The sequence below is a fragment of the Oncorhynchus mykiss genome, chromosome 12 (genome assembly GCF_013265735.2).
Source record: "Oncorhynchus mykiss isolate Arlee chromosome 12, USDA_OmykA_1.1, whole genome shotgun sequence".
NCBI lineage: Eukaryota > Metazoa > Chordata > Actinopteri > Salmoniformes > Salmonidae > Oncorhynchus > Oncorhynchus mykiss.
Genome location: NC_048576.1, coordinates 14,530,811 through 14,555,965, shown reverse-complemented (window position 1 = coordinate 14,555,965; position 25,155 = coordinate 14,530,811). Strand labels below are relative to the sequence as shown.

The window sequence follows — 25,155 nt, the reverse complement described above, 5'->3', positions numbered from 1 at the left end:
ATCAAGAATGGTCCACCACTCAAAGGATAACTTGACACAACTGTGAGAGGCATTAGAGTCAACATGGGCCAGCATCCCTGTGGAACACTTTTGACACCTTGTAGTCCATGGCCATACAAATTGAGGCTGTTCTGAGGGCAAAAGAGGGTGCAACTCAATATTAGGAAGGTGTTCCTAATGTTTTGTACACTCAGTATATGATGCATGTTGTTTTCTCTCACCTCCAAAGAAGAGGTTGTTTCCTGATACCACGGGGAAAGATGGGCTGGCATGAGCAGTGGAGTCTTCCTCTTTATCCACAGTGATGGTCAGATGACCTCTCCTTGCAGTTAGATCTATTGAATGCCACTGGCCATCGTTCAGACCAAATCCTATGGACAGAAAGGAAACAAGAGTGTATTAGCTACCTATAATATAGGACATTATCCTGCTCAACTCAATATTTTGCATAACAGTCTTAGGGTGCAATAAGGATGTTTTTGTTTTTCCAGTGATTAGCTATTTAGGGTAATGAGATTGTGTTATTCTCATAGATCAAAACTTCACAAAACAACAACCGTATGTTACTGTTGATCTGACCTGCAGTTACGTCCACTAGGATTGTGTATCCTCCAGCCTTGTGTACCTGCAGCCTGACTCTGGCCTCACTCAGGTAGAGCCACAGGCTTCCCGCCTGCTGCTGGAGGTCAAAGGTTAACAGAAGGCCCGCTCTATTCCAGGTCCGGAACTGCAGGCTGATCGCCACGCCAACCGCCGCCACGGCAACCCCGCCGCCATCTCTCTGCTGCTGCGCTGCCCCTGGCAACTGGAGAAAGCTCTGCGCGCCGGCGAACGTCACGGGGACAGAGACTGGCTCAGCACATGTAAAGGTCACATTTCCCTAAAAAAAAAGTGTGTATATATATATATATATATACGTATATAGATATGTGTAATGTAATGGGAAAAACCTAAATATGAATTAGTCCTCAGCAAGAAGGTAAAATCAAGCTAAGGGACATCTGACCTGAGTCTATTGCGAATGGCATTCGAAGAGATCCATCTAATCAGCAAAATGTCCAGCAGGAGGACATTCATAATACAAATCATAATGAGAGTCCTCAACCTTATAGGGATCTGAGGTATATGATCTCAGGACATTAGCAAAGCAAACAAAGACGATTGCTGTCATGCTAGCCAGGTTAAACCAGACTGAATTCTGCACTCAACCATTGTTTTGCTTCAATGAAACAATGGTGAGCCCAGCATTCAGTCTGGTTTAAGCTAGTAATAACATGGACCATCTTAATCAGGCTAGTCAAATGCAACTTTCTGAAGTTATGACTGAAATCATACTGTGTGTCTGTCTGGGAGTAGGGTCTAGCCATCTAATGTGTTAACCATTGTTGTTGGATGGTGGTTGTATAGTAATGATGGTTTCATGGTCTGCTGCTGGGCGAAAAAGGTGTATTGCAGTACTGTCTAGCTCAAAGTGATATCACAGCAGTATCTTTAGTATGACAAGTATGACTGTCACGCCCTGACCTTAGAGATCTTTATTTATTCTCTATGTTTGGTTAGGTCACGGTGTGACTCAGGTGGGAGAATCTATTTTTTCTATTTCTTTGTTGTTTTTGCCGAGTGTGGTTACAAATCAGAGGCAGCTGTCTATCGTTGTCTCTGATTGGGGATCATATATAAGTTGTCATTTTCCGTTTGGGTTTTGTGGGGTGTTGTTTTCCGTTTAGTATAATGTGCCCGACGGAACTGTTCGTTTTTGGTTTTGTAGTCGTTGTTTTTGTTTGAGTGATTCTTGACAAAGATCATGAACACTTTCCATGCTGCGCTTTGGTCCACTCTTCCTTACGACGACGAGCGTTACAATTACATTGTTGTACAGTAACTACAACAGGGAAACAGTTGTTTGCAGCAACAGTGAAAGTGACATACTGCAACAGTGTGCTTACAGTATGCTACTGTAGTGAGGAGAAACTTGAACCACTGAAAAAGAACAAAGAAATATGTCCTCAAAGTAAACTCCAGAGACTGACGTCACTTTCATTTCCCTAGTATATTTATTACATTTAAACAAATGGTCATATCTAATTTCTGGCTACTGGTATTCTCTGTGTTAGATGTGTGGGTGTTTATTCATTTCAGTTTTCCCGCATTAATTATTTCTGCTTATTCCTCCATTCGCTACTTCATTTTGGAGCAGTTAAGGTAATCATTTACAAGACGGTAAAATGTGTTTAGGAGAGAGCTAAACACCATCTAGAGGGATTCAGACACTCTGTTCAATGTACCCCCCTCATTAATGGACCAATCAACAGGAAAATAACCCATTTGTATTGAGGTGATTCTGTTATATAGAGGAGCAGCTAGATGCAGAGAGGTCTGATTTTCCAGCAGTTCACACAGACACAAGGTGCGCTATGGGATTTATAGTATCTCTGTTTCCTTTTAAATACTTTTGTACTTTTGCGACTATTCCACCTGTTCAAGTTTGCTCAATCAAGCTCAGCTAATGTATTTGAAAGAAAACAAATACTATTTGAATCCAGGTCAGCAGATAAATCCCATATAATTCCAGGTTAGCCTAGTTAAATAAAGATTCAATTAAAAAAAAAAAATAATAATAAACCTATCACCAACCACCTACAGTTCAACAGGCTGAGGTAGCAAACCCGGAGGATGGCTAAGGGCTGAAACAAGTTGGTTTTATACATTTTTTATCAACCTCCAAGAGTTAAATGTTCTATTCAATTCAGTTTGCTACTTAATTCATGCACTTTGGTTGGAGAGTGATGTAGAGGTGATGTGTTCCCTCCCCTTTGCAAACGTACCGTGATGGAGACCTGCTGTTGCTGTTTGGCCAGATCTATCACGTTCACATCGTTCCAGAGCAGGTTCTCAAGGCACCCATGGAAGTTCCTCCTGGACATAACCCTCTGACTTCCATGGCACTGGACGCCACCATAGCTAATCTTGTGAAAGAACATCAAGCCAAAGTTAATATTCCAACATGTTCTTACCTACAGTATATTATCATGATATGGGAATTTGATATAGTAACACCTTCAACAAGTGGTGATAGACCAAATGAGATTGGAAATCATGCATTGATGGCATATGTTTAGGAAGGAATAAAAAGGTAAAGTAAAGTAGAGTAGAGCAGGACAGAGCAGAGTTGAGTAGACGAGAAGAGCAGAGTAGAGTAGAGCAGGACAGAGTAGAGAAGAGAAGAGCAAAGCAGAGTAGAGTAGAAGAAAAGAGCAGAGTTGAGCAGAGTAGTAGTGTGGAAGAAAAGTGCAGAGAAGAGCACAGTAGAGTAGATGAGAAGTGCAGAGTAGAAGAGACGAGCAGAGTCGAGCAGAGTAGAAGAGCAGAATCAAGCAGAGTAGAAGAGCAGAGTCGAGAAGAGTCGAGCAGAGTCGAACAGAGTCGAGCAGAGTAGAGTAGAGTAGAGTAGAAGAGCAGAGTGAAGTAGAAGAGAATCGCCGAGTAGAAGAGCAAGTGTAGAGTAGGGTAGAGTAGAAGAAAAGAGCAGAGTAGAGTAGAAGACAAAAGTAGAAGAGTTGAGCAAGGTTGAAAGGAAGAGTAGAGGAGAAGAGCAGAGTAGAGCAGGGTAGAGTAGAAGAAAATAGAAGAGTAGATCAGAAGAGAAAATCAGAGTAGAGTAGAGCAGAGTAGAGTAAAAAAGAGCAGAGTAGAGTAGGGCACATTAGAAGACCAGAATAGAGTTGCTGAAAAGATCAGAAGAAAAGAGCAGCGTAGAGCAGAGTAGAGTAGAACAGAAGAGTAGAGCAGAGTAGGAGAGCAGAGTAGAGTAGAGTAGACCAGAGTAGAGTATAAAAAAAGAGCAGAGTAGATTAGGGCACAGTAGAAGACCAGAATAGAGTTGAGGAAAAGATCAGAAGAAAAGAGCAAAGCAGAGTAGAACAGAAGAGTAGAGTAGAGTAGAGCAGAAGAGTAGAGCAGAGCAGAAGAGAAGAGTAGAGCAGAGCAGAGAAGAAGAAAATAGCAGAGTAGAGTAGAGAAGAAGAAAATGGCAGAGTAGAGTAGAAGAAAAGAACAGAGTAGAGCAGAGCAGAGTAGAGTAGAGTAGAGTAGAGTAGAGTAGAGTAGAGTAGAGTAGAGTAGAGCAGGACAGAGTACATTAGAGGAAAAGAGTAGAGCAGAGTAGAGTAGAGAAAAAGAAAAGAGCAGAGTAGAAGAGTAGAGCAAAATTGAGTAGAAGAGAAGAGTAGAGGAGAAGAGCAGAGTAGAGCAGGTTAGAGTAGAAGAAAATAGCAGAGTAGATCAGAAGAGAAAATCAGAGTAGAGTAGAGCAGAGTAGAAGAGCAAAGTAGAGTAGATCAGAGTAGAGCAGAGCAGAGCAGAGCAGAGCAGAGTAGAGTAGAGTAGAGCAGAGTAGAGCAGAAGAGTAGAGTAGAAGAGCAGAGCAGATTAGAAGAAAATAACAGAGTAGAGTAGAGTAGAAGAGTAGAGCAGAGTAGAAGAGAGGAGCAGAATGGAAGAGTAGAGTAGAGTAGAATAGAAGAACAGAGTAGAGTAGAGCAGGACAGAGTACAGTAGAGGAAAATAGTAGAACAGAGTAGAGTAGAGTAGAAGAGTATAGCAGAGTAGAGTAGAGCAGAGCAGAGTAGAAGAGCAGAGTAGAGCAGAGCAGAGTAGAGTAGAGCAGAAGAGCAGAGTAGAAGAGCAGAGTAGTAGAGCTGAAGAAAATAGAAGAGTAGAGCAGAGTAGAAGAAAAGAGCAGTACAGAGTAGGATAGAGTAGAGCAGAAGAGTAGAGTAGAGCAGAAGACTAGAGTAGAGCAGAATATATTAGAAGAAAATAGCAGAGTAGAGTAGAGAAGAAGAGCAGAGCAGAGCAGAGTAGAGTAGACAAGAGTAGAATAGAAAATGAGAGTAGAGTAGAATAGAAGAGCAGAGTGGAGTAGAAGAAAAGAGTAGAGTAGAGAAGAAAAGAGCAGCGTAGAAGAGCTGAGTAGAAGGGTAGAGCAAAGTTGAGTAGAAGAGAAGAGTAGAGGAGAAGAGCAGAGTAGAGTAGAGAAGAAGAGCAGAGCAGAGCAGAGCAGAGCAGAGTAGAGTAGAGTAGAGTAGACAAGAGTAGAATAGAAAATTAGAGTAGAGTAGAGTAGAATAGAATAGAAGAGCAGAGTAGAGTAGAAGAAAAGAGTAGAGCAGAGTAGAGAAGAAGAAAAGAGCAGCGTAGAAGAGCTGAGTAGAAGGGTAGAGCAAAGTTGAGTAGAAGAGAAGAGTAGAGGAGAAGAGCAGAGTAGAGCAAGGTAGAGTAGAAGAAAATAGCTGAGTAGATCAGAAGAGAAAAGCAAAGTAGAGTAGAGCAGAGTAGAAGAGTGAAGTAGAGTAGAGCAGAAGAGCAGAGTAGAAGAGCAGAGTAGAGGTGAAGAAAATTGAAGAGTAGAGCAGAGTAGAAGGAAAGAGCAGAGCAGAGTAGGATAGAGTAGAGCAGAAGAGTAGAGTAGAGCAGAAGACTAGAGTAGAGCAGAGTAGAGTAGAAAAAAATAGCAGAGTAGAGTAGAGCAGAAGTGCAGAGTAGAAGAGCAGAGTAGAAGGGCAGAGTTAAAGAAAAGAGCAGAGTAGAGTAGAGCAGAATAGTAGAGCAGAGTAAAGTAGAAGAAAAGAGCAGAGTAGAGTAGAAGAGCAGAGCAGAGAAGGATAGAAGAGCAGAGTAGAATAGGACAGAGTAGAGTAGAGGAAAAGAGTAGATGAGATTTTTATTAAACCAGGTAAATTGACTGAGAACATATTATCATTGACAGCAACAATCTGGAGAATAGTTACAGGGGAGAGGGCATGAATGATCCAATTGAAAACTGGGGATGATTAGGTGGCCATGACGGTATGAGGGCCAGATTGGGAATTTAGCCAGGACAACAGGTTAACACCCCTACAATAAGTGCCATGGGATCTTCAGTGACCACAGAAAGTCAGGACACCCGTTTAACGTCCCATCTGAAAGACAGCACCCTACACAGGGCAATGTCCCCAATCACTGCCCTGGGGAATTGGGATATTTTTTCAGACCAGAGGAAAGGTTGCCTCCTACTGGCCATCCAACAAAATCTGGTCTCCCATCCAGGACCAACCCTGCTTAGCTTCAGAAGCAAGTCAGCAGTGGGATGCAGGGTGGTATGCTGCTGGCTATGAAGTAGAGCAGAGCAGAAGAGAAGAGTAGAGCAGAAGAGACAAGTAGAGTAGAGTAGAAGAGTAAAGCAGAGCAGAGTAGAGCAGAAGAGAAGAGTATGGCAGAGCAGAACAGAATAGAGCAGAGTAGCATAGAGCAGAGCGCAGAAGAGTAGATTAAATAAATTATCCCAATCTGTGTATTCAGGTAGGGACTACAATGGCACAAATTGTACATAATTGTCTCAATAGGACTCATGTAGATTATGACCAGTAGCTCAACTGTGTTAAAATTTCAATAGAAAAGTATTTCTATAGGCCATTTATTAAAACAGTCCAGAAATATTGTATGGAGGTTGGGTTAATCTTATTCATTAGCGGCCTTTAATGAATCCCTCTTGGAGAGAATTCAATGGCATAATCAAGACCCGTGCTACAAAGCTATATTTATTTTGAGTGTGTGTCTTCTATGTGTTTAATTCGTACAGTATCTATGAACGCATCGGTTAGAGACAAATGGAGGGTAATATTTGAAAGAACAAGCATGCAGGAATGGTTTTGTGTGTGTGTGTGTGTGTGTGTGTGTGTGTGTGTGTGTGTGTGTGTGTGTGTGTGTGTGTGTGTGTGTGTGTGTGTGTGTGTGTGTGTGTGTGTGTAATTATTTGAGAAACAGGTCACAGGCAACACACCACAGGTCACAGACAACACACCTCGTTTATCTCGGAAGGACTGAGTTCTGCAGGAACCTGGATTTGCTGAGAGCTTTTGTCCACAGTGAAGTTGAGGTGGCCACTAAAGCGCTCGATGGCTACGTGGTGCCAGTGCTGGTCATCTAGAAGACTACCCAGTGACACAACCATGTGGCTTTCAGGACCAGGAGAGACACTTTTATCTGGAATACAACAGAGACACAGAAAGAAAACCATACATTAATCACAGAGGAAAACGTGTTCTGGTAATAGTCTGATAGAAGTGTTTTCCTTTCTAGGACAGGCAATGCTAGAATAAGGAAATGCTGTATGTTTCAAGCAGTGGAGACTGGTGAGGCGAGGATGGCTCATAGACTACGTTAAAAAAAATCTAATTCCAAAATCATGGGCATTAATATGGAGTTGGTCCCCGTTTGCTGCGATAACACCCTCCTCTCTTCTGGGAAGGCTTTCCTCTAGATGTTGGAACATTGCTGCGGTGAAGTTCTTCCATTCAGCCATGAGAGCATTAGTGAGGTTGGGCACTGATGTTGGGCGGTTAGGCCTGGCTCGCAGCCGGCGTTCCAATTCATCCCAAAGGTGTTTGATGGGGTTGAGGTCAGAGCTCTGTGCAAGCCAGTCAAGTTCTTCCACAACGATCGACAAACCATTTATGTATGGACCTCGCTTTGTGCACAGGGGATTGCTATGCTGAAACGGGAAAGGGCCTTCCCCAAAATGTTGCCACAAAATTGGAGGCACAGAATCGTCTAGAATATCAGTGTATGCTGTGGCGTTAAGATTTCCCTTCACTGGAACTAAGGGGCCTTGCCCGAACCATGAAAAACAGCCCAAACCATTATTCCTCATCCAGCAAACTTTACAGATGGCACTATGCAGTCGGGCAGGTAGCTTTCACCTGGCATCCGCTAAACCCAGATTTGTCTGTCACGTCCCCCAGATGGTGAAGCGTGATTCATCACTTCAGAGAATGCATTTCCACTGAGTCCAATGGCAGCAAGCTTTACACCACTCCAGCCGATGCTTGGCATTGCGCATGGTGATCTTAGGCTTGTGTGCTGCTGCTCGGCCATGGAAACCCATTTCATGAAGCTCCCGACAAACAGTTATTGTGCTGAAGTTGCTTCCAGAGGCAGTTTGGAACTCGGCAGTGAGTGTTGTAATCGACACACGCTTCAGCACTCGGCGGTCCCGTTCTGTGAGCTTGTGTGGCCTACCACTTCACGGCTGAGCGGTTGTCGCTCCATGACGTTTCCACTTCACAACAACAGCACTTACAGTTGACCGGGGCAGCTCTAGAAGGCAGATATTTGACGAACTGAGCTCTTCAGTAAGGCCATTCTCCTGCCTGTAATTGTCTTTGGAGATTGCATGGCTGTGTGCTAAATTGTATACACCTGTCAGCAAAGGGTGTTGCTGAAATATCTGCATCTACTCATTTGAAGGGGTGTCCACATACATTTGTATATATACATATATAGTGTAGTTATGACTGGAATGGAATGGTATATTACACATGGAAACCATGTTTTTTGATGTGTTTGATACCATTCCATTAATTCCATTCCAACCATTACTGTGAGACCGCCACCACTGGTTTCCAGTGTTTAGGTCACCACATACTAAATCATTCAAGAGACAAACATCTGTAAGAGAGATGCCAGTCAACTACTCAATATATCAATCCACATGGCTTCATCTGTGCAATCAACCGAAAATGCTGACAAAACCGTCTCACCACCTGATTCTGCGTCTGCAATCATGAGCGTGTTGATTTTGTTTATCCCCACCAGACGCGTTCGTGACACGTAAGTTAAAATACCAAAACCAACTGTGAACCAAACATACTGAACAAAAATATAAATGCAATATGAAACAGTTAATGATTTTACTGAGTTACAGTTCATATAAGGAAAACAGCCAATTGAAATAAATTCATTAGGCCCTAATCTATGGGCTTCACATGACTGTGTATACAACTATGCATCTGTTGGTCACAGATACCTTTTTAAAAAAAAGGTAGGGCCGTGGATCGGAAAATCAGTCACTAGTCACTTTAGCAGGGGTGCAGCCATGGGTGGGCCTTGGAGGGCATAGGCCCACCCACTGCGGAGCCAGGCCCAGCCAATCAGAAGTAGTTTTTTCCTACAAAAGGGCTTTATTACAGACAGAAATACTCCTCAGTTTCATCAGCTGTCTGGATGGCTGGTCTCAGACGATCCTGCAGGTGAAGAAGCCGGATGTGGAGGTCCTGGATTGCTTTGGTTACATGTGGTCTGCGGTTATGAGGCTGGTTGGACGTACTGCCAAACTTTGCAGTCAGGATTTCAATTGCACCCTCATTCACATCTGCAGCACTGTCTTGTGTGACAAAACTGCACATTTTAGAGTGGCCTTTTATTGTCCCCAGCACAAGGTGCACCTGTGTAATGATCATGCTGTTTAATCTGCTTCTTGAAATGCCACACCTGTCAGGTGGATGGATTATTTTGGCAAAGGAGAAATGCTCACTAACAGGGATGTAAACAGATTTGTGTACAACATTTTTGAGAAATAAGCTTCTTGTGCGTATGATACATGGGACCAACACAACATGTTGCATTTACATTTTTGTTCACTATTAATAGCAAATTTGTCCTGGAAAATAAACATTGTGTTGTTGTTTTACCTGAAATGCATATGGTCCTTTTTTTATGCTGCTGGATCTTTGTATAATTTTGACCCATGTTGAGTCATACAAAATCCTGTGTTCTCCACTCTGACAATTAATCCACAGATAAAAAGGGGAAACCTAGTGCATTCTTCTTCTTCTTCTTCTGATTTTATATGGCAGTTGGCAACCAACTATAAGGAGCACTACCACAATGAAATGGACTGGAGTGTGACCCTCATTCATCTTTCAATCACCCATGGGGAATATTCTCCTAAAAAACAATGAGGAGATGGCAGAGGCGGGACTTGCAGCACGCCAAACATGTAAAATAGAACCAAGTTCTATTTTAGCACCTGGCTAGGCAGAAGCCCATTGATGGGCATCAGAAGTTTCGACAAAATGATTGAATAGCATATACAGTATTTGTACATTTATTTTGCACCGCTTGCACACGCAATAAATCTACAAATACACGCAACGTGTGCAAGCGGTGCAAAATAAATGTACAAATACTGTATATGCTATTCAATCATTTTGTCGAATTCCAACCATTACTGTGCGGTGTGGTAGGCATGTAAGTGACTTAGTGAAAAAAGCTTTATCAGAATCCATGACTTAATGGCCCATACCAAAAAGAGAAAATGAAGATACATGAGTGTGCTGCCTTTGAGAAGACAGAAGTCATAAGGTTGGACAGGGCAGGTGTCTTGAAGGCTCAGTGTTTCAATGTTTTAAACTACAGTAGCTTTTTAACTGTATTTCTGGCATGAGACTCGGGATATCTGGCACTCTGTTCCCTACATAGTGCACTACCTTTGAAGTAGAGCACTATATAGCAAATAGGGTGCTACTTGGGGAGACACACAGCCACATTGAGAACCCATGAACTTCAGTCATTTTATTCTTGTTGGGGACTGTCTTGTACAGTATACCATACCAACCATACTGGCTAAAGAAAGAAGTCCAATAAGTAATTATGCATCATTTAAAAAAACTGCAGCTTGTAAAAGATAGCAGGACATAATTCATGATATAGTATGAACTCTATCAGGTCCATCTTTACAGTCCGCAACCTCACAACATGTTGGGTGATTTTTTTTGTCTTGCAGTAAATAACAAACCTGGGTTCAAATACTATTTTAAATATTTCAAATACTTTAAGCATTTGCTTTAGCCTGCCTGGAGTGCTAGATGGGTGGGGTTCTGAGGTTTTGGGACTTTACTATTGGTTCCATTGTACCAGGCAAGCTCAATCAAGCTTCAAATAGTATTTGAACCCAGGTCTGGAAAAGAAGCAGTGCAGTACTGTGGTGCCAGGGATGAAGGAATGAGTGAAGCAAATGCACTCCGTAATTAAATATGTATTAGACATTCTTCGGAGAAGCTGGTTATAGCGGAGAGATCTGCATCCCAAATGGCACCCTAATCCCTACATAGTGCACTACTTTTGATCAGAATTTTAAAGGACCCTGGTCAAAAGTAGTGAACTATATAGGGAATAGTCATTTGGGACGTACCTAGAGGCTACAACATCATTAAGAGAGAGAGACTTCTGCAAATGATGAATGTGTGTCACTTTAACACATCAATTATGTAGAGGTTATTTGTATGATGTCAGATTAGTTGAGAAGAGAGATGGGATGAGACACGATTAAGAGGCCTTGAGGTCGAGCTTCACAAACAAATAAATATCCATCTGTTGGTATTGATTAACTGAGCTCTCTTCGTGGCAGAGGCAGTTTGGCCCATACCTAATGCGTTCCAAATAGCACCCTATTCCCCAGGGTCAAGGGTCAAAATTAGGGACAGTATACAGGTGTAGGATCTCACCTACTTTCAGTTTGTGACAAAACAAGCAATGTGTAGAGAATTATTGTACCATCTAAACCTCTGTTAAATATCTTTTCAATACTAAAAATATATATTTTTCAGCTGTTTAAGCTAGTGTACACGGAAGTAAAGGACTGAAAAACAAAACGGGACGCATAGAAATTGCACACATAGAACATATCTAGACTTGCTTTCAATGAGCATGACAGATCTATAACTCACATTTCTATGTGAATTTGGTCAGATCACCCCCCAAAAATTACATATTGCAGCTTTAATTATAATCTGCATAATAATTCACATTTCCCGTTGCTGCAGCATTATTTTACTGCTGTAGCAAACCGGCCCAAATTAAGATCCTACATCTTTAGGGAATATGGTGCCACTTGAGAAGCAGACCTAATCCCCATGGGCAGATGTGAGGGAGAAGTCTCACGGCAGAGTTCGAGTCTCAGAGAGACATTATTTGTGCTAGTGTCAAACTTTCAGAACTCTCCGTTTGATCAATCTTTCAGAGGGTTTTTTTTTTTTTTTTTTTTTTGAGGGGGGCAGTAGATCAGCTTTAGTATTAGAAATAGATTGTGGCTTCAATGTAATGTTCAATGTAATTGTCTGCATAATTTACAATCTGCCACACATCTTTCAGGTACACTCAACCCCTCTCATATATCTCTGAAAACCATCCAGTTTTGATTTCTTATTTGCCATATATTTTTTAACTGTGCTGTACCAAAAAAGTTCTGAACCTATATACTTTTTACGGACACAGTATATTTTACATTAGTTATCTTGTCGTTTTTAGTCCCATCCAGTTGTTCTATTTGCCATATATTTTTCAACAGTACTGTGATGTTTAAAAACATTTCTGAACCTTTCTATTCTCAGTTTCTACAGATTGTAAATTAAAGATGAAACATTTTTGTGATGTTTAAAAACATTTCTGAACCTTTCTATTCTCAGTTTCTACAGATTGTAAATTAAAGATGAAACATTTTTGGGATGTTTAAAAACATTTCTGAACCTTTCTATTCTCAGTTTCTACAGATTGTAAATTAAAGATGAAACATTTTTGGGATGTTTAAAAACATTTCTGAACCTTTCTATTCTCAGTTTCTACAGATTGTAAATTAAAGATGAAACATTTTTGTGATGTTTAAAAACATTTCTGAACCTTTCTATTCTCAGTTTCTACAGATTGTAAATTAAAGATGAAACATTTTTGTGATGTTTAAAAACATTTCTGAACCTTTCTATTCTCAGTTTCTACAGATTGTAAATTAAAGATGAAACATTTTTGTGATGTTTAAAAACATTTCTGAACCTTTCTATTCTCAGTTTCTACAGATTGTAAATTAAAGATGAAACATTTTTGTGATGTTTAAAAACATTTCTGAACCTTTCTATTCTCAGTTTCTACAGATTGTAAATTAAAGATGAAACATTTTTGTGATGTTTAAAAACATTTCTGAACCTTTCTATTCTCAGTTTCTACAGATTGTAAATTAAAGATGAAACATTTTTGGGATGTTTAAAAACATTTCTGAACCTTTCTATTCTCAGTTTCTACAGATTGTAAATTAAAGATGAAACATTTTTGGGATGTTTAAAAACATTTCTGAACCTTTCTATTCTCAGTTTCTACAGATTGTAAATTAAAGATGAAACATTTTTGTGATGTTTAAAAACATTTCTGAACCTTTCTATTCTCAGTTTCTACAGATTGTAAATTAAAGATGAAACATTTTTGTGATGTTTAAAAACATTTCTGAACCTTTCTATTCTCAGTTTCTACAGATTGTAAATTAAAGATGAAACATTTTTGTGATGTTTAAAAACATTTCTGAACCTTTCTATTCTCAGTTTCTACAGATTGTAAATTAAAGATGAAACATTTTTGTGATGTTTAAAAACATTTCTGAACCTTTCTATTCTCAGTTTCTACAGATTGTAAATTAAAGATGAAACATTTTTGTGATGTTTAAAAACATTTCTGAACCTTTCTATTCTCAGTTTCTACAGATTGTAAATTAAAGATGAAACATTTTTGTGATGTTTAAAAACATTTCTGAACCTTTCTATTCTCAGTTTCTACAGATTGTAAATTAAAGATGAAACATTTTTGCTAAGAGTGTTATATTATTCTTCACATCAAAATCTGCAGAGCTGGGATGATTGTATCCCCCATATATAGTATAATAATTTACATTCAGAAACTCTGTTTTGGTGTATCAGTTCATAAACCATGTGTCATGGAATCGGTACATCAAAAATCTTTTCACAACTATTTTGCAATCTATATGGCACAGCTGTCCATTTTTTGGTCCTTAAATGAAACTTGTATAAAAAAATGTATCACATTTTTTTTTTATTTTACCAATTTTGGTCTTTACTGCTCTATACATTACAATAAAATAACCCAAAGTGAGTGGTTGTAATCTGAATAAAGGGAAAAAGGCCATTCTTGAACATGGGGTGAGACATTTTTACTAATCTGCTAGAGAATCAGTTTGGATTTATGTGTAACTTTTGTATGACTGATGCCTTTAGCGAGAGGTCTATTGCTTTAATATTTAATCATTTCTGTGCTATTCATTAAATAAATAGGCCTGTTTAATTCTGTCTGGATTGCAGTCCCAAATAAAAGTGAATATGTTTTGCTCATATCTTTAAAAAAGCAATTCACTAGGTGTAGGCAAGGCCGTAAGTAAATAGGTAAACTGGGATATGACTAATGACTTAATAAGGGTGATTTTTCCACAAATATTTCACTTTCCATGGTAGCAAGATCTTATCTATTTTTGCTAACTTTCGATTAAAATGTATTGCAGTGAGATAGTATTCATATCCGAAAAAAAAAATGGACTATTTCCACTTCACCGTCAGACCATTTTATTGGTAAACTACACGGTAATGTAAAAGATATGTTTTTTAGTGATCCAATATGTAATATTTGATGGCCCTCAAATCCACTTATCATAATTTTGTTAAATCCAGAGGTTAGAAAATTATCTATATTCTCTATGAGGCTGTGGAGGTATTCTAATTGTGGATTTAAAAGGATACAAATTATCAGCGTACAATGACACCTTTCGCAGTTGCATTCAGACCCCTACACCTTTGTTACGTTACAGCCTTATTCTAAAACTGATCAATCTACCCCATAATAACAAAGCAAAAATACGTTTAGAAATCTTTACTAATTTATTAAAAATAAAACCTGAAATATCACATTTACATAAGTATTCAGACCCTTTACTTGCTGAACCACATTTGGCAGCGATTACAGCCTTGAGCCTCCTTGGGTATGACTCTACAAACTTGGCACACCTGTATTTGTGGAGTTTTTCCCATTCTTCTCTGCAGATCCTCTCAAACTCTGTCAGATTGGATGGGGGATGCCACTTTGTTTACATACTCATCTAATTTGTACATACTGTACTCGATACCATCTACTGTATCTTGCCTATGCTGCTCTGTACCATCACTCATTCATATATCCTTATGTACATATTCTTTATCCCCTTACACTGTGTACAAGACAGTAGTTTTGGAATTGTTAGTTAGATTACTTGTTATTACTGCATTGTCGGAACTAGAAGCACAAGCATTTCGCTACACTCGCATTAACATCTGCTAACCATGTGTATGTGACAAATAAAATTTGATTTGATTTGATTTGATCCTGACTAGTCTTCCAGTCTCGGCCGCTGAAAAATATCCCCACAGCATGATGCCGCCACCACCATGCTTCACCGTAGGGATGGTATTGGCCAGGTGATTAGCGGTGCCTGGTTTCCTCCAGGCATTCAGGCCAAAGAGTTCAATCTTGAGAATCTTGTTTCTCATGGTCTAAGAGTCCTTTAGGTGCCTGTTGGAAAACTCCAAGTGTGCTGTCATGTGCCTTTTACTGAGGAGTGGCTTCCGTCTGGCCACTCTACCATAAAGGCCTGATTGGTAGAGTGCTGCAGAGATGGTGGACCTTCTAGAAGGTTCTCTAGAGAGGAACTCTGGAGCTCTGTCAGAGTGACCATCAGGTTCTTGGTCACCTCCCTGACCAAGGCCATTCTCCCCCAATTGCTCAGTTTGGCCAGGCAGTCAGCTCTAGGAAGAGTCTAGGTGGTTCCAAACTTTTTCCATTTAAGAACGATGGAGGCCACTGTGTTCTTGGGGACCTTCAATGCTGCAGACATTTTTAAGTACCCTTGTGCCTCGACACAATCCTGTCTCGGAGCTCTACCGACAATTCGTTCTACCTCATGGCTTGGTTTTTGCTCTGACATGCATTGTCAACTGTGGGACCTTAGGTAGACAAGTGTATCTTTACAAATAATTTTTAATCAATTGAATTTATCACAATCTCCAATCCAGTTGGAGAAACATCTCAAGGATGATCAATGAAAACAGGATGCACCAGAGCTCAATTTCAACTCTCTTATTAAAGGGTCTGAATACTTATGCATATAAGGTATTTGTTTTATATTTTTAACATAATGCAAAAAAATGTAAAGCCTTGTTTACGCTTTGTTGTTATGGGGTATTGTGTGTAGATTGATGAGGAAAAAAAATGTATTTAATCAATTTTAGAAGAAGGCTGTAATGTAACAAAATGTGGAAAAAGTGAAGTGGTCTGAATACTTTCCAAATGCACTGTACACCATATACACACACTCACTCACACTATATTGACACTTTCACACAAAACCCACACACATGCACACACACACGCACACACTTTTACACTCATCATTTGATCCTGCTACTCTGTTCTTTATTTTACTCTTATTATAATCAATCCTGATGCCTGGTCACTTTACCCTGCCTTCATGTACATATCTACCTCAAATACCTCATACCTCTGCACATTGATGTGGTACTCCCTATATATATTTTATTCCTTTCACGGTAAAGTCTACACCAGTTGTATACGGCGCATGTGACAAATAACATTTGATTGACTTTTGACCAAGGCCCATTTGAGACGTAACACTTACATAAACCATGCTGGTGACATTCAAATCAAATCAAATTGTATTTGTCACATACACATGGTTAGCAGATGTTAATGCGAGTGTAGCGAAATGCTTGTGCTTCTAGTTCCGACAATGCAGTAATAACAAGTAATCTAACTAACAATTCCAAAACTACTGTCTTGTACACAGTGTAAGGGGATAAAGAATATGTACATAAGGATATATGAATGAGTGATGGTACAGAGCAGCATAGGCAAGATACAGTAGATGGTATCGAGTACAGTATGTACAAATGAGATGAGTATGTAAACAAAGTGGCATAGTTTAAAGTGGCTAGTGATACATGTATTACATAAGGATACAGTCGATGATATAGAGTACAGTATATACGTATGCATATGAGATGAATAATGTAGGGTAAGTAACATTATATAAGGTAGCATTGTTCAAAGTGGCTAGTGATATATTTACATCATTTCCCATCAATTCCCATTATTAAAGTGGCTGGAGTTGAGTCAGTGTCAGTGTGTTGGCAGCAGCCACTCAGTGTTAGTGGTGGCTGTTTAACAGTCTGATGGCCTTGAGATAGAAGCTGTTTTTCAGTCTCTCGGTCCCAGCTTTGATGCACCTGTACTGACCTCGCCTTCTGGATGATAGCGGGGTGAACAGGCAGTGGCTCGGGTGGTTGATGTCCTTGATGATCTTTATGGCCTTCCTGTGACATCGGGTGGTGTAGGTGTCCTGGAGGGCAGGTAGTTTGCCCCCGGTGATGCGTTGTGCAGACCTCACTACCCTCTGGAGAGCCTTACGGTTGAGGGCGGTGCAGTTGCCATACCAGGCGGTGATACAGCCCACCAGGATGCTCTCGATTGTGCATCTGTAGAAGTTTGTGAGTGCTTTTGGTGACAAGCCGAATTTCTTCAGCCTCCTGAGGTTGAAGAGGCGCTGCTGCGCCTTCTTCACGATGCTGTCTGTGTGAGTGGACCAATTCAGTTTGTCTGTGATGTGTATGCCGAGGAACTTAAAACTTGCTACCCTCTCCACTACTGTTCCATCGATGTGGATAGGGGGGTGTTCCCTCTGCTGTTTCCTGAAGTCCACAATCATCTCCTTAGTTTTGTTGACGTTGAGTGTGAGGTTATTTTCCTGACACCACACTCCGAGGGCCCTCACCTCCTCCCTGTAGGCCGTCTCGTCGTTGTTGGTAATCAAGCCTACCACTGTTGTGTCGTCCGCAAACTTGATGATTGAGTTGGAGGCGTGCGTGGCCACGCAGTCGTGGGTGAACAGGGAGTACAGGAGAGGGCTCAGAACGCACCCTTGTGGGGCCCCAGTGTTGAGGATCAGCGGGGAGGAGATGTTGTTGCCTACCCTCACCACCTGGGGGCGGCCCGTCAGGAAGTCCAGTACCCAGTTGCACAGGGCGGGGTCGAGACCCAGGGTCTCGAGCTTGATGACGAGCTTGGAGGGTACTATGGTGTTGAATGCCGAGCTGTAGTCGATATGAACAGCATTCTCACATAGGTATTCCTCTTGTCCAGATGGGTTAGGGCAGTGTGCAGTGTGGTTGAGATTGCATCGTCTGTGGACCTATTTGGGCGGTAAGCAAATTGGAGTGGGTCTAGGGTGTCAGGTAGGGTGGAGGTGATATGGTCCTTGACTAGTCTCTCAAAGCACTTCATGATGACGGAAGTGAGTGCTACGGGGCGGTAGTCGTTTAGCTCAGTTACCTTAGCTTTCTTGGGAACAGGAACAATGGTGGCCCTCTTGAAGCATGTGGGAACAGCAGACTGGTATAGGGATTGATTGAATATGTCCGTAAACACACCGGCCAGCTGGTCTGCGCATGCTCTGAGGGCGCGGCTGGGGATGCCGTCTGGGCCTGCAGCCTTGCGAGGGTTAACACGTTTAACACGATTGTGTAGTACAGGAAAAGGAGGACAGAGCACGCCCCCATTCTCATCGACGTGGCTGTAGTGGAGCTGTAGTGGCTGTAGTGGAGCTGTAGAGCTGTAGTGGTTCCTTGGTGTCCACATCACCAATGAACTCACATGGTCCAAGCACACCAAGACAGCCGTGAAGAAGGTACATCAAAAACTATTCCCCTTAGGAGACTGAAAAGATTTGTCATTGGTCCTCAGATCCTCAAAAGGTTCTTCAGTTGCACCATCGAGAGTATCCTGACTAGAGGTCGACCGATTATGATTTTTTTCAACGCCGATACCGATACCGATTATTGACTAAAAAAGCTGATTATTTATTTATTTGCAATAATGACAATTACAACAATACTGAATGAACATTTTATTTTAACTGTCACGCCCTGACCATAGTTTACTTTGTATTTTCTATGTTTTGATTGGTCAGGGTGTGATCTGAGTGGGTATTCTATGTTTCATGTCTTGTTTGTCTATTTCTATGTTCAGCCTGATATGGTTCTCAGTCAGAGGCAGGTGTTCGTCATTGTCTCTGATTGGGAACCATATTTAGGTAGCCTGGGTTTCACTGTGTGTTTGTGGGTGATTGTTCCTGTCCTTAGTGTTAGTTTGCACCAGTTTAGGCTGTTTCGGTTTTCATTACGTTTATTATTTTGCACTGTTTGTATTTAGTTTCGTGTTGCTATAGTCAATAAACATGGATCGTAATCTACACGCCGCATTTTGGTCCGACTCTCCTTCACATACAGAAAACCGTGACAGAATCACCCACCACAAAAGGACCAAGCAGCGTGTCAACAGGCAGGAGCAGCGCGAGGAGATGCGCAATAAGGATTTCTGGACATGGGAGGAAATCCTCGACGGGAGAGGACCCTGGGCTAAACCAGGGGAGTGTAGCCGCCCAAAGGTGCAGCGGGAGAAGAAACAACAGGAGCAGCCCAAAGAGGAATGCAGTATGGAGTATACGACTTGGGAGGAGATCGACAGGTGGGCGGCCGACCCAGGGAGAGTGCCGGAGCCCGCCTGGGATTCGATGGAGCAGTGCGCGGAAGGATATAGGAGAATGGAGTTTGCGAAGCAAGCAAGGCGGCGCGGACGGAGGCCCCATAGTCAGCCCAAAAAATTTCTTGGGGGGGGGCTCAGGGAGAGTGTGGCAGAGTCAGGAGCCAGACCTGAGCCAACTCTCCCTGTTTATCGTGAGGAGCCAAGGAGAGCAGAACCAGAGCCGGTGTTGGAGGTGAGTGAAACAGAGACTGTGAAGGAGTTAATGGGGAAATTGGAGGAGAGAGAAATGAGGGAGTTGCTGTGTTGGTGTATTTTGCATAGAATTCGCCTGACGGAACGTGTCAGGGATTTGATGGCACCTGGGTTAGCGCTCCATACTCGTCCTGAGGTCCGTTTTAGTCGGCTGGTGAAGTTGGTTCCAGTCTCACGCATCAGGCCTCCTGTGCCCATCCCTAGCCTTGCACGTCCTGTGCCAGCACTATGCATCAGGCCTACAGTGCGCCTCGCCTGTTCAGCGCAGCCAGAGCCTCTCTCATCTCATGCGCTATCGGAGTCTTCCGCCTGTTCAGCGCAGCTAGAGCCTCTCTCCTCTCCTGCGCTATCGGAGTCTCCCGCCTGTTCAGCGCAGCCAGAGCCTTTCTGCTCTCCTGCGCTGCCGGAATCTCCCGCCTGTTCAGCGCAGCCAGAGCCTCTCTCATCTCATGCGCTATCGGAGTCTCCCGCCTGTTCAGCGCAGCCAGAACTGCCAGTCTGCATGAAGCAGCCCGAGCTGCCAGTCTGCAATGAGCTGCCAGTCTGCAAGGAGCTGCCAGTCTGCAAGGAGCTGCCAGTCTGCAAGGAGCTGTCAGTCTGCATGGAGCAGCCTGAGCTGTCCGTCTGCATGGAGCAGCCTGAGCTGTCCGTCTGCATGGAGCAGCCTGAGCTGTCAGTTTGCAAGGAGCAGCCAGAACTGTCAGTCTACATGAAGCAGCCGGAGCTGCCAGTCTGCAAGGAGCTGCCAGCCTGCAAGGAGCTGCCAGTCTGCAAGGAGCCGCCAGAGCTGCCTGTCTGCAGGATGCCGCTAAAGCTGCCAGCCTGCAAGGAGCTGCCAGCCTGCAAGGAGCTGCCAGCCTGCAAGGAGCTGCCAGCCTGCAAGGAGCTGCCAGCCTGCAAGGAGCTGCCAGTCTGCAAGGAGCTGCCAGCCTGCAAGGAGCTGTCAGTCTGCATGGAGCAGCCTGAGCTGTCAGTCTGCATGGAGCAGCCTGAGCTGTCCGTCTGCATGAAGCAGCCCGAGCTGTCAGTTTGCAAGGAGCAGCCAGAGCTGTCAGTCTACATGAAGCAGCCAGAGCTGCCAGTCTGCAAGGAGCTGCCAGTCTGCAAGGAGCTGCCAGCCTGCAAGGAGCTGCCAGCCTGCAAGGAGCTGCCAGCCTGCAAGGAGCTGTCAGTCTGCATGGAGCTGCCAGTCTCCAAGGAGCCGCCAGAGCTGCCTGTCTGCAGGATGCCGCAAAAGCTGCCAGTCTGCAAGGAGCCGCCAGAGCTGCCAGTCTGCAAGGAGCCGCCAGAGCTGCCAGTCTGCAAGGAGCCGCCAGAGCTGCCAGTTAGCATGGAGCAGCCAGGGCCGCCAGTCAGCATTGAGCAGCCAGTCAGCATGGAGCAGCTGGAGCTGCCAGTCGGCATGGAGCTGCCAGTCAGTATGGAGCAGCCAGAGCCGCCAGTCAGCATGGAGCAGCCAGTCAGCATGGAGCAGCTAGAGCTGCCAGTCGGCATGGAGCTGCCAGTCGGCATGGAGCTGCCAGTCGGCATGGAGCTGCCAGTCAGCATGGAGCAGCCAGAGCTGCCAGTCAGCATTGAGCAGCCAGTCAGCATGGAGCAGCCAGATCTGCCGGTCGACCAGACTCTCCCAGATCTGCCGGTCGACCAGACTCTCCCAGATCTGCCGGTCGACCAGACTCTCCCAGATCTGCCGGTCGACCAGACTCTGCCAGATCTGCCGGTCGACCAGACTCTTCCAGAGCTGCCAGTCGACCAGACTCTTCCAGATCTGCCAGTCGACCAGACTCTTCCAGATCTGCCCGTCGTCCAGACTCTTCCAGATCTGCCAGTCGTCCAGACTCTTCCAGATCTGCCAATCGTCCAGACTCTTCCAGATCTGCCAGTCGACCAGACTCTTCCAGATCTGCCAGTCGTCCAGACTCTTCCAGATCTGCCAGTCGTCCAGACTCTTCCAGATCTGCCAGTCGACCAGACTCTTCCAGATCTGCCAGTCGACCAGACTCTTCCAGATCTGCCAGTCGACCAGACTTTTCCAGATCTGCCAGTCGACCAGACTCTTCCAGATCTGCCAGTCGTCCAGACTCTTCCAGATCTGCCAGTCGTCCAGACTCTCCCAGATCTGCCAGTTGTCCAGACTCTCTCAGATCTGCCAGTCGTCCAGACTCTCTCAGATCCGCCAGTCGACCAGATTCTCCCAGATCCGCCAGTCGACCAGATTCTCCCAGATCCGCCAGTCGACCAGATTCTCCCAGATCCGCCAGTCGACCAGATTCTCCCAGATCCGCCAGTCGACCAGATTCTCCCAGATCCGCCAGTCGACCAGATTCTCCCAGATCCGCCAGTCGACCAGATTCTTCCAGATCTGCTAGTCGACCAGGATCTGCTGAAACCGCCAGCCAGCCAGGTTCTGGTAGTTTCTACTACCTGCCTGGGCTTCTTCTCAGTGCTGAACTTCTTCTCAGTGCTGAGCTTCCTCTCAGTGCTGAGCTACCCATCTGTCCCGAGTTACCTCTGTCCCGAGCTGTTCCTCTGTCCCATGTTATCATTGTGGTGGGTAACCTATTTAGGGACGTTTAGGAGGGGGATTAAAACTGTCATGGAGTGGGGTCCACGTCCAGTGCCAGAGCCGCCACCGCGGACAGATGCCCACCCAGACCCTCCCCTATAGGTTCAGGTTTTGCGGCCACCTTGGGGGGGGGTACTGTCACGCCCTGACCATAGTTTACTTTGTATTTTCTATGTTTTGATTGGTCAGGGTGTGATCTGAGTGGGTATTCTATGTTTCATGTCTTGTTTGTCTATTTCTATGTTCAGCCTGATATGGTTCTCAGTCAGAGGCAGGTGTTCGTCATTGTCTCTGATTGGGAACCATATTTAGGTAGCCTGGGTTTCACTGTGTGTTTGTGGGTGATTGTTCCTGTCCTTAGTGTTAGTTTGCACCAGTTTAGGCTGTTTCGGTTTTCATTACGTTTATTATTTTGCACTGTTTGTATTTAGATTCGTGTTGCTATAGTCAATAAACATGGATCGTAATCTACACGCCGCATTTTGGTCCGACTCTCCTTCACATACAGAAAACCGTGACATTAACTTAATATAATACATCAATCAAATCAATTTACACTCAAATAAATAATAAAACAAGTTCAATTTGGTTTAAATAATGCAAAAACCAAGTGTTGCAGAAGAAAGTAAAAGTGCAATATGTGCCATGTAAAAAAGCTAACGTTTAAGTTCCTTGCTCAGAACATGAGAACATTTGAAAGCTGGTGGTTCCTTTTAAAATGAGTTTTAGGATGGGGTTATTATAGGAATTATAGGACTATTTTTCTCTATACCATTTGTATTTCATATAACTTTGACTATTGAATGTTCTTATAGGCACTTTAGTATTGCCAGTGTAACGTATAGCTTCCGTCCCTCTACTCGCCCCTACCTAGGCTCGAACAAGGAACACATTGACAACAGCCACCCTCGAAGCGTCGTTACCCATCACTCCACAAAAGCCGCAGCCCTTGCAGAGCAACGACTCCAAGTCTCAGAGCAAGTGACGTTTGAAAAGCTATTAGCGCACAACCCGCTAACTAGCTAGCCATTTCACATCGGTTACACCAGCCTAATCTCGGGAGTTGATCGGCTTGAAGTCATAAACAGCAGAATGTTCGAAGCATTGCCAAGAGCTGCTGGCAAACGCACGAAAGTGCTGTTTGAATGAATGCTTATGAGCCTGCTGCTGCCTACCACCGCTCAGTCAGACTGCTCTATCAAATATCAAATCAGACTTAATTATAACATAATAGCACACAGAAATATGAGCCTCGGGTCATTAATATGGTCAAATCTGGAAACTATAATTTAGAAAATAAAACGTTTATTCTTTCAGTGAAATACGGAACCGTTCCGTATTTTATCTAACGGGTGGCATTCATAAGTTTAAATATTCCTGTTACATTGCACAACCTTCAATGTTATATCATAATTACGTAAAATTCTGGCAAATTAGTTCGCAATGAGCCAGGTGGCCCAAACTGTTGCATATATCCTGACGCAAGAGAAGTGACACAATTTCCCTAGTTTAATATTGCATGCTAATATGAATTTATTTTAACTAAATATGCAGGTTTAAAAATGTATACTTCTGTGTATTGATTTTAAGAAAGGCAAGGCATTGATGTTTATGGTTAGGTACATTCGTGCAACGATTGTGCTTTTTTCGCAAATGCGCTTTTGTTAAATCATCCCCCTTTTGGCAAAGTTGGCTGTCTTTGTAAGGAAGAAATAGTCTTCACAGTTCGCAACGAGCCAGGCGGCCCAAACTGCTGCATATACCCTGACTCTGTTACACAGAATGCAAGAGAAGTGAAACAATTTCCCTAGTTAAAAGAAATTCATGTTAGCAGGCAATATTAACTAAATATGCAGGTTTAAAAATATATGCTTGTGTATTAATTTTAAGAAAGATGTTGATGTTTATGGTTAGGTACACATTGGTGCAACGACAGTGCTTTTTTCGCTAATGCGCTTGTTAAATCACCCGTTTGGCGAAGTAGGCTATGATTCAATGATAAATTAACAGGCATCGATTATATGAAACGTATGACAAGCTAGATAAACTAGTAATATCATCAACCATGTGTAGTTAACTAGTGATTATGTTAAGATTGATTGTTTTTTATAAGATACGTTTAATGCCAGCTAGCACCTTACCTTGGCTCCTTGCTGCAGTCGCATAACAGCCTGCCGTTGAGGCAGTCTCCTCGTGGAGTGCAATATAATCAGCTATGATCAGTGTCCAAAAATGCGGATTACCGATTGTTATGAAAACTTGAAATCAGCTCTAATTAATCTGCCATTCCGATTAATCGGTCGACCTCCAATCCTGACTGGTTGCATCACTGCCTGGTATGGCAACTGCTCGACCTCCGACCGCAAGGCTAGTGCGTACGGCCCAGTATATCACTGGGGCCAAGCTTCCTGCCATCCAGGAACTCTTTACCATGTCAGAGGTAGGCCCTAAAAATGACACTCGCCAGCTGGTCAAACTAGCCACCCTAGTCTGTTCTCTCTGCTACCGCATGGCAAGTGGTACCAGAGCACCAAGTCTAGGTCCTAGAGGCTTCTAAACAGCTTCTACCCCCAATCCATAAGACTACTGAACATCTAATCAAATGGCTACCCAGTCTACTTGCATTGCCCCCCCCCCCCCCTTTACGCTGCTGCTACTCTCTGTTATTATCTATACATAAGTCACTTTAATAACTCCACCCACATGTATATATTTCCTCAATTACCTTGACTAACCTGTGCCCCCACACATTGACTCTGTACCGGTACCCCCTGTATATAGCCTCGGTATTGTTATTTTACTGCTGCTCTTTAATTATTTGTTACTTTATTTTTATTTATTTTTTTGTAATTACCACAAGCCCGTTCTCCCCAATTAAGGTGCCACCAAACTCTTGTGTGGATGACATAATCTCAACTCAGTTGGATACAGTTATCAACCCACTTCCAGAATGCACTGGAGCAGGTCACATTGACCCTCATGTATTTGCATCCAATAAATATTACAGTTGACAGTTAAGAATTGGAGTGAAATATGAGCCAATGGTTCACAATATAAACAGGCATTTTGATTAATGTAAACTACAGAGGGAATGGAATGGT

At 43.1% G+C, this 25,155-nt stretch overlaps 1 protein-coding gene across 2 annotated transcripts in view; it reads right to left on the bottom strand.

The window, feature by feature from the left end:
• LOC110537019 (contactin-associated protein-like 4) overlaps window positions 1–25,155 on the bottom strand; it is a 219,319-nt gene that overhangs the window by 115,334 nt on the left and 78,830 nt on the right. For both annotated transcript variants that reach the window (XM_021622727.2, XM_021622728.2), the window contains exons 6-9: window positions 6,842–7,023; window positions 2,826–2,966; window positions 580–880; window positions 222–371 (exon numbers count right to left, since the gene is read on the bottom strand). In XM_021622727.2, coding sequence (XP_021478402.2) covers window positions 222–371; window positions 580–880; window positions 2,826–2,966; window positions 6,842–7,023 — 774 coding nt within the window. The remainder of the gene's footprint in view (window positions 1–221; window positions 372–579; window positions 881–2,825; window positions 2,967–6,841; window positions 7,024–25,155) is intronic.